This window comes from Diadema antillarum, unplaced genomic scaffold (assembly GCF_040938485.1).
Source record: "Diadema antillarum isolate AM-2024a unplaced genomic scaffold, OU_Dant_1.0 seq00000674_RagTag, whole genome shotgun sequence".
In the NCBI taxonomy this organism is placed as follows: domain Eukaryota; kingdom Metazoa; phylum Echinodermata; class Echinoidea; order Diadematoida; family Diadematidae; genus Diadema; species Diadema antillarum.
In genome coordinates this window covers 3,044,100-3,054,857 of record NW_027271580.1, presented here as the reverse complement: position 1 = coordinate 3,054,857, position 10,758 = coordinate 3,044,100, and the positions used below count along the sequence as shown (strand labels likewise).

Sequence of the window (10,758 nt, the reverse complement as noted above, 5' to 3'; positions counted from 1 at the left end):
ACTGCATTCACTGACTCGTGTGGATGAAATTATTGTGAAAGGAAAATTACACACAAAGTCAAACCTTGTGTAGATCTAAAAATTGCACCAGCCGTTAATGAAGAAGTCCGGAGTTTCTCCCTTTGTTAGTTCACAGAAAACACTCCTTACTTACTGGCAGTTGATATGATTCAATTGTCCAAATTGATGCAGTAGCATACTAATTTAATACCTTGCGGTTGTCGACAGATGTTCCTGTCTTGATAAGCATCGATAAGATATGAAACAAAGAATGTTTGACAGTACAGTTCCATTCCTGCAGTATTAATTGACATACAACTACTCAGCAACATTGATTTTTCTGTATTCAAGTTGACATTTGAGTTTAGTTGACACTTCTTTCTTTCTTTTCTGGTCCCATGACATGAGGTTTACTGCAATTGAAGTAAGTTGTGCCTAGAGAAGTATTCTATATTAGAGTTTGTAGTGATTTGCACTGAGCTAGACTTTGATCCACTGCATGTATGTATAATCAAACATTTCATCATGGTTGCTTAATATAGTGGTTCACCATCTGATCAATACATATAGAATATACTGACATCTCTATAATCAGAAAGAGAACTGAAATTAGAAGATATACAAGTTTGCATTTCTCCCACACAATATATATTTCACTGATTGTCTTAACATCTCATATTCAGCAAATGATGTCGATAAAAGTGATGGCTATTGATTAACTCATTTGTGCCACAGACTTTGAACAGTGTATACAATGCTGTGGGGTTTCAGCACCAAACTCCACTCAAAGCACACAAAAGGTTATTGTTGGCAATTAGTCTTAACGTCCAGCCGCTTTTGCATCCTCGTCTGTGAAGACATAGCCGACATCCTGATGTAGTTTGTCCATGATCTTGCGAATGGCAAGACTTTCTGACCATGGCACTATGGGATGTTCAGTCTTACCTGGGTTTATGTAATGAACAAAGGTAAATACACAAAGGAAGATTTTGACCTGAAGCGTAAGATACAGAATATGAGGATAGTAGCAGAGATAATACGAAAATGCAAAGACTCAAAATTCACAAAAGAAATACACATGCCAAGACGAAATGACAAAAGGCAACCACAGATAAACTTAATAAAATATTCAGTTATCAATTCTAATCTTATCCAGAAGTCAGCCAGAAGAAATTCTGCACCCCCAACCCCTTTAGCAGGTACATGTACATGGTCAAGATATCCGAGGACAACAATTGCAAATTCAAGTAACAATTACTTTGTGGACTTTTCTTTTACTTGAAAAAAAATTGAAGTTTAACTTGATCAATTTCTGATGCATAACTACCAAACTTACCATTATCAATTGCCTCTTTAACAGCTTCAGCCTCGTAGCAAAACCCCGCTGAATTGTGATAATTGAAAGTCCCCTTTGTGTCAGGAAGAGGAAATTCAAACACCTTCTTCTCACATTTACCACCTGCAGGGGAGCCTTTGGATAATTCAACTGCTGTGGGACAGTGGAAGCTTGCAGGCAGCTGGAAATTGAATATAGAAAGAAAAGACAAGGTATGAACAGGCAGCAATGAATATGTCCTTAAGTCTGCCTCGGGTCAAATACGTTTTCCTCTTAAATGAAAAGGGAAAAAAGTTGAACAAAACACACAAAATAAAGAAAAATGATTTATAACAATTTGAATGCAGTGTAAAGATAAATAGGCCACCCCATATTCTTGTGCACCCACTATGCATAACCTGCCACAAGAATGGCCCTCCTTAATCAATTTTGTCGACCTTGACCTGTGGAATTTATTTTAACCTGCGGTGCGTGAAGGAAATATCTCTGTTATCTGTATTCATTTGTATTCATGGTGCACTGCCATCCTGGGAAGTCACTTGTATCTCACACATCTACTGTATCAGCCATAAATATTGTGCATAGTCCTTCATTTTAATACATTTTGATAAAATAGATTACCTCGACCTCTGGCCAACTTGGATTGACCTTTTATACTGTCATTATAAAGGAAATATTTCTCAATTCATTAATATCAAACCTACAGCACATTACTGCACTAACCTAACAGAAATTAAGGCCAGAAATTTTATGCCAGCTAAATTTTAGTGACCTTGAACCTTGACTGATAATATTTGCCCCAGTAATTCTAACAACAAATCTTTTATTCATTTTCATGTTCCCTATTTGATACTATCACTATTAAACCTTTGACAATCCTAACTGCAATCATGACTGGAACAGGTTTTGTTTTTCAATGCAAGTACAATTACAACCTTCAACCTTGATCTTCAACCCACATTTGTATCCACCATCACTTCTCATACTTTGCAAGCAAAAAAATCCATGAAAGTAATTTTCTATGTATTTCTATTCCATTCATCAACTTACATAATCTCCAGCCCTTCTTATTTTTTATTTATTTATTTATTTATTTATTTTTTTTTTGGGGGGGGGGTATAGTGCTATTTGACTGTGAGTCTTGACCTTAAACCACCGACATCTATTTTATAAACTGTCTATTTCCAAGTTGTCTATTGCATTATATTACTGCTGATTTCATGAATGAAATTACGGCTGAAAGATGCCACATTCAGATAAAGCTGAATAACCTTGGTGTAGTTCATATGAACATCACGTACCACATCATGACAGACTTGTAAGCAAGAAAATTTGCCACTGTTTTTTCTTTATTGTGATAAGACCTGGGATACAAGGACAGCCTGATAGAGTAAGCCTCAGGCACCCTCTAAATGGAGGCATAAAAATCATGGCCAACATGAAAACACACCCAAAGGATGACATATTACTGCATCTTACTCTTGTGGTCTTGATAACTTTATCATAAAGATCTCTAAAATATCACACTCCAAAAACTCCAAAAACAGAGCAAATTTTGAATAAAACCTCCACTTTAACTATCCAAACAGCACTGAGAGTTTGACTTGCAGTGCAATCCAAACTAGAATGAATTCTTTTGTGCCTAAAATGATTATACATCAAGACACTACATACTTACACGTATCCTGCCTTCCGTTCCCACAATGCTTGCCTCATTCTGACCCATGGCTCTGAGACAAGTTGTAAATGAGGCCACTTTCTTGCCTGGATACAGCATTGTCCACGTACACACATCATCTACACCTGCATCAAAATTTATTGATTTTACAACAAATTTACAACAACAACAAAAAAATGGATGAAATACTATTGTATAGTAATAATTGAAATAACCATTGTAACTTAGTTATGTTTGTTTCATTTGTGTGAACTCAAAGTGGTAATAAATTCAAATCAATCAATCAGTCATATCCATATGTGATAGAGTTCTCCAGACACATACAATGTAGCACAGTATGGCAAATATAAGTATTGGTACATGAAATATTTGCATCAGTGTAGCAGTACCCAATACAGCAAGTGACAGAAAAATATAGTGTGTAATTGCATTTATAAGATTAAAACACAGACACACACATGCTTATGTGTGTCAATTCTGTACTTGGCTGGACATGAACTATAGCAAAAAGAAAGTTACAATGGCAGATTGACCCCTTTTATATACTGTATATTATACATGCAATTTATTTAGTGAGTCTATTTTTGGTGAATCTCAAAAATTTTGCAAGTAGTTAGATTCACTATTGTGAAGTACAATAATGAACAGAGAATTGTATGCATGCATGTTGCATTCATGTTGACATCAGAGTGAATAATTTTGTGTGTTGCAAAGTTTGCAAATAGCACCAGAATCAGGAAATTCATGAAAACAAAAACCTCGAGAAGGCATATACAGTACTTAATAGCTCCAGAATCCTTCATTGCGAAGAGGTGTATAATGATTTTTCCCCCCAGCTTCTCTCCTTCCATCCCGATATTACTGACTCAATGTTACACAATCAGAATCATCAAGTGAAGTAGCTGACCACACAAATAGTGTTCAGCTCAGCATGCACAACATTTAACTATGACAGCACAGTTGGTAGCAATGCAATACTGGACGAAGTAATAGTGGGAAGGATGAATATGAAAGGAAAGTTGCACTTGTTGTTAGTGGTGGTGCAGTTACATGGTTGGTCGATCATATTACAGCAAGGCACTACCAGCATAAACTAGAGCCTTAATAGACTGGGGATGGAGTGACAAATACATGATCACAGCTACCCTGTTATTCTTTCTAAATAACAACATGGCGGAATGATGAAGTTGAGGTCACTTTGACTGCTACCTAGATGAGTATGACTACAAAGAATCTCTCTTTCAAATTCACCTCGTAGAAATGCCACCATCTTTTGGCTCTGATTATCCAAATTTTGTATTGCATTTTTTCAGAAATGCGCAAACTGTCATGAAATGTGATGATCCTTGTCTAGGTCATCTATCTCCTTCCATTTTGATTTGACAACTTGGATGAAAGTTTTGAGGTACTTGGGACCCTGAAACACAACGTTTTGCTTATGCATTGTGTCCACAAAACAATTCATTTTCACTCACTGAAAAAAGAAAGAAAAAAAAGATTTGTCTTTTCTATTGAGGCCAAGATAGTTTTTTCTACTGTAGACTCCCGTTATAACGAAGACCTTGGGACCGGCAGTTTTCTTTCGTTATATCGAAATGTCATTATAACCGAACAAATAAAAATAAAAAACATAGAACCGATAATTTTGCGATCAGGATTTTTATTTCGTTGTAACCAGAAATTTGTTAAAACCATGTTCGTTATAATGGGATTGCACTGTATATAATGCTTCTGACTATGTACAAGATAAGTATAGTAGTATTTATTTTATGATTTTGTATGTTAGATTTATTCAAAACTGACAAGGTATGCTGTCATTCTAAGCACAGACCAACTCCTCCCTTTTTGAACATGAAAAAGAAATAAGAGCTAGAAATGAGCAATGTGAGTATCACTGAAAGTTTGAGGAAGATTAGACAGAAAGTTCAAAAAGTTATGGATTTCTAAAGTTTCTGTAAAGTCAATGCTGGATGAGAAGTTTACTTTGTACAGTGTATGATGTCACCCGCATAGAATGATATAAGGGAAATATCAGGATGCACCTGGGTAATAATGCATTTAGATTATAGTGTCGTTGACAATTCACAAAAAAAACAACATCTCGCGGAAATGTCTGTGACCTCCTCATTTGCGAAAATATCAGTATATGCAAAAATAACTGCTTATACAGTACATGTATATAACATAGAATGTAAAAAAAGAATAAGTATCAAGCATTAGTAGGATTCTATCTTCTGACTGATTTTCATACCTGTTGCACTGAGGCCTCCAACTCCTTGCACACTGATTGGCTCAGGACCAAATATCATGACAGCTAGCTGAACCAAGTACACTCCAATGTCATTAATGGCACTTCCACCAGTACCTGCCAAACATATGCAATAACAAGTGTGCAAACTTTAGTAAAACGTTGATAAAACTTGCATAATATGCACTTATAGTACCGCTATAACGTCTGGGTTTTGTTTTGTTTTGTTTTGTTTTGTTTCGTTTTGTTTTTTCTTTTGACACACCAAGTATTAAGGCACGAAAACTATGCATACATACAATATTTCCCTGTATGGATATTGGATTGGTTGTGTGGGATGCTTGCACAGTAAAACACATAGGAACCTACACCTCTTTTACAATCCAAATATACCAGTAGTGAGTACCCAATATAGGCAATTGCAGGACATGTTTCCATCAAAGTCCGAGAAAAACTCAGTTGCTGTTCATAAAATTGACATAATCGTGTACCTTTTCCCTATTTCTATTGGTCTGGATGGCACTACACATGTCTCTGTTTGCCAACAAAGCGCTTGGTGAAAGACAAAAATGCTGAACTATATCTGTTGTCATTTTCAACAAAATTCATTTTCCCCACATTTGGTAAAAAGTAAAAAGTGTCATTGTGTATGAATAGCACTTCTTTGACCAATTAGGCCTATAGTATTCCTGTGTGTCATGTACACATGTACTATGTGAGATTATGAAGACAGCTCTCTGCCACTGAGCTTATACGTACTACATTGTAGGTTTACATGTACGAAAGCTGAATTACATCCAAAAGTGTATGTAGAAACTGATTCAGCAGACAGAAAGGATCAATATCCATGGCAGGGTTTGTGTAGATGTGCAGGTGGTTATAAAGTGAGCTTGCATCCATAGTTTGTGTGTGCACAGAATCATACTTTCGTTAATGTAACTGCCCAAGTACTGAACACTGTTTTGGAACCCGCATAATACCAAATATCATTCCACAACTCTTGTGAGCAAGGTCTAAATTAATCCAAATCTAAGTCTAAATGTGATAATCATATTGGTGACAACATCTCTTTAAGCCATTGAGGACAGGCTGACACTGCTACAATATACATTTTCTAGACACCTGAAGAGTTCAGGACTCATCTTCAATGTGTTAATACTCACCTTTAGTCACATACAGTTCAAAACTGCACGATGTAAAGACTAACAACATTAATTTTAAAAGGGACTGAAATGCTTCAATGGATATAATTTCATTTAGAATACTGTATACTTACTTTTTACGAATACCCTGAAGTCATCTGGCACTTTTTGAGAAAAATCCCCCATGATGTACTGGACATCCCCAATCTCTCCTTCATCAATGAGGGATTTGATCTTCCTATACGCTGGAAAGAACCTCGACCAAATACCCTGCATGAAAACAATTACAAAGCAAAATTTATGCCTTAAACATGAACTCTCTTATTTTTGAAACACTACTTTAAGTAATTTTCTATTTGAAAACAAAATCATATACCAAAATTACACATATTTGTATATCTCCAAGCTGCTTGACTCTATATGGTTTCTTTTGATTTACATGATCATTTACATGTAAAGAGGGCTCATGTGATGTATGTTAGAAAAGGACACCTAAAATATGTTTCAAGGTAATGAAAAGCAAGTGAATCTACAAAGAATAGTAGGGCTAAGGTTGAAGCATAACCTGAGTGTGATTTAAGGAAGTAAGAATTGTTTATCTTGAAAATAAAAGACACACAGCACTCATGTAACATAATACAAAAATCATATCTCAATTTGATACGCACACAGAGAAATCATTGGGATTTGATTGATAACAAAATGTCCAAGTGTAGAGTAAGTAAAATCATTAAGACTCCTTGCTAGCATGTGAAAGTAATGGCATTAAATAGTTTATCAAATCTTTTAATTTTGTTATGACATCATTTCAAATGATTTGATACCACTATGGGCATTCCAACTACGTTTCTGTTTAAAAACATAATCACGGTACCATGGTATCAAATGTTATAAAGATTAAAGCCCAAACAAAGTTCTGGTACGCCTGCAAAAGTTGTCAAATTTCGCTCCCAAATGTGAACGTATGCTTAGGAAATGTGCAGGATAACGATGTTATTGCAAGATATTCGATGGGTAACGACGAAAATGCGAAATATTAGCCAAAAAGGTTCAGTCTCAGTACTTACCCGAACGGGGTCAGGCTAAACTCGGACTCGGGGATAACTCGGCTTCGCTTTTGACGGCGGGATGAGTTTTAATGGTTGTCCCTCTGATTGTACAGTGTTGTCCTATGGGAGCGGACTGTATAAACTGTGTTCTGGCTACTCACAGTAATGGTCCGAGTTGTTACAACGCGCGCATCAAAAACCTCTTTTGCGCGCATGCAAAATTAGTGTGCGCCTATCAAGCACCTCTAAAACAATCAAAGGCGCTTGATAAACAACAACAAAAACTCCAAAGACCGCGCGTCTCAGCAACTGAGGACCGCGCGCTGTCATTTTTGTTTTGTTTTGTACAGGATTACGTTAGCACCTGTGGTTAGCACGCACTTTCCTGTCCATTCAGTTAGGCCGCATTTGGTATTATGCAGTGGCCGGTAGAATGTGGCGATCACTAACTGCGTGTGAATTGTCTGAAGTAGGGTCGAATTTTTCCCGAGACCGAGTTAGTCTGGAGCCTTCTGGAATAAAAGTCGGTTTTCCTACTATTATTATTTTTCTCAAAATACTCCAAACCGACTCATCATTCCGGCAAACCGCGTCAGCCAGGTAAGTTTCTTAGTGGACTCTTTCGATATATTGCAAGCAAAAATGAAATGGTGCTAGACGGGTTCTCAAGCACTTACCGAAACTTAGTTTTCACTTTAATTTCCTCATGTACGTATTGATGTTTACAGCTTTCAGAAAGAGTCATAATGAACAGAATCAATTGATACAGCTCAATATCAAGATTGTTTTGGGGTTTTTTTTCAGAGTGCCAAATTATGAAGATGAGAGTGGTCCTTGCATAAATCAACAGCACCGTACCTCCATGAAGAAACAGCCAGAGTCTTTGGCACAGTCCAGAATGACCTGGACTTCTTGAGTATTCAAGGAAAGTGGTTTCTCACAGAGGACATGTTTCTTGGCACCAAGAAATAGCTTGCACAATGGTAGGTGGTGAGTATCAATGGACCCAATGTAGACAATATCTGCAATAAATCAGTTTTAAAGAAAAAGACATGATGATGCTTGCAATATATTCAGCATCACATATCAACTGTCCTCTTTCCAAGATGTATTCAACCCCGCCTGGCCTATGAAGTTCAAATCAATCAACTGCCCTGTATTCCGATACAAAAGCGATAAACATATTTTGATGGAATTGGGCCTATATCAGTATATTGGTGAATTATAACTGCCTGTCCCTCTAACATTCTATTTGTCCAAAGGCAGCTCTCTTTAACCCTTTATGTGCCCAAACACTCAGCTTGTCATTGGCACTCAGTAATGATAAATTCCTCCATTCTTAATTTGGAGGGGGGGGGGGGGGGGGGGGGGGGCGGCGGATATGCAACGTACCCCCCTCATTCTGGCGCCCCTGTATCTGTACTGATGCTCCTGGTCACTAAACTGTACCGGTACTTGGTACCGTACATATGTATACCAGTAATTATACTATTGTAGTTACTGTCATACACCATAAAGCAAGTCATTTTTTTTTTTTTTCGAATCAGGACTTTGTGATTAAATTTTACAATCATTGGTACATTACTGAACAGAGAAATGTATGTGTGCATGTCACATTCATGTCAGGACCAAAGTAGGATCTAGATATTTTTGCATGTTTTTAAATTTGTGAATAGCACGTCTGACTTGTGAAATTTGCAAAAATAAACTTTGCAAAATATTCAGCATATAGAAGTCTATCTGACCTACTACAATACTATTTAGTCTATATAGAGTTCCAAAATTCTTTTTTCCTTGTGCGCGTGTGTCTATCAACCATGGTAGGGCTGGCATTGATATACATGTATTTAATTCTTATATACTAACAGGAACTCCGAAGCTGTGACCCTGACCCATTCCCCTTCACCTCCCCCCACCTAGCCTTTAAACAAGGCGACTCGCTCTGCGTGCCCCCGTATAGCGCGTTTACCCCACAAACCTGTTGGCCGGCGAGTGGAGCGAGCCGCCTTTATCCACTCGTTCAGGGATGTGTACTTTTGTGGTTGTTGTTGCTTTATATTCTTTGACAAATTTGCGTACAAATTTGACGCAGAAAATACACACGGCACCAAGGCAAGCCTCGTTAATATTAAGTAGAATAAGAATAGTTACTTAATATTAACGAGGCTTGCCTATTCTACTTAATATTAACGAGGCTTGCCATGGTGCCGTGTGTATTTTCTGCGTCAAATTTGTACGCAAATTTGTCAAAGAATATAAAGCAACAACAACGACAAAAGTACACATCCCTGAATGAGTGGATAAAGGCGGCTCGCTCCACTCGCCGGCCAACAGGTTTGTGGGGTAAACGCGCTATACGGGGCACGCAGAGCGAGGTCGCCTTGTTTAAAGGCTACCCCCCACCCCGCCCCTTCCCTCCCTATTAACCCCGTCGCGGGGCGCTGTAACACAGTACCTTTACGGTACGTATTTGTCCGTATGGGGTCGCTGCTGCGGTTACCTCCCTATATGCATTGTGAAGTTATTATGAAACAAAATACAGTGTAGGTTTTAACAAATCGTAATAATTCATTCCCTGGACATAATTGCCTCAAATTATTGGGATATCTCTGGAAAGCAGACAATATGTTAAATACACCACTCTTTCTGAAACAATACCTCTTCAGACTGAATGAAATAGACACAAACTGAGGCAGTGTCGACTGAATCACAAGGTTCAAGCATGTGATTCACACTACAAAATACGACACACATACACACGTACACACACCACACACACACACACACACAAAACACACACACACACACACACACACACATACACTTTGCCGTACCGATATTCGCATCGGCTGCAAGGAGCTCGTATCCTTCGTAGGCAGTGGCACAGCCAACTCTCTCGGCCAATCTTCGGGCATCCTGCTCGGACCTAGCGGCGACTGCTCCAACTTCATGATTCTCCAGTTGAGAGAGGACTGTCGCAAAATCCTGCGATATTCGACCAGCTGAACAAATCCCCCAACGCAGCTTAGACATATTGGAAGCTCACCTTTCAGATTGCAGACTTTGGCACTGCCTACACTGGCATGGATACTGACCGTTTGCGAGGCAATAAAATTGCAGTGGTTACAGCGGCAATGTGGTCCCACAAATACAAGCTAATGCTAGTAGTAGCGCTAGCGAAAAAGCGTGCAGCACGAACGCATGAGTGGACCCCAGTGACTCCCCACTTCCCAGGTCAGCTCAGGTGCACTGCATGCTGAACTACATGTAAAAGTGTATGGAAAAAGCCCAACGGGTTCATTGGA

General features: G+C 38.2%; 1 protein-coding gene across 1 annotated transcript; it reads right to left on the bottom strand.

The window, feature by feature from the left end:
* Positions 1-731: 731 nt before the first annotated feature.
* On the bottom strand, positions 732-10,486 carry LOC139736975 (trans-1,2-dihydrobenzene-1,2-diol dehydrogenase-like). The gene is made up of 7 exons (XM_071647649.1): positions 10,288-10,486; positions 8,312-8,475; positions 6,539-6,674; positions 5,266-5,379; positions 3,015-3,139; positions 1,337-1,517; positions 732-945 (listed from the first exon to the last, which is right to left on the bottom strand). Exons 1-7 carry the CDS (start codon positions 10,484-10,486, stop codon positions 821-823), a joined length of 1,044 nt encoding a protein of 347 aa, XP_071503750.1. The 3' UTR covers positions 732-820.
* Between the last annotated feature and the right edge of the window lie 272 nt (positions 10,487-10,758).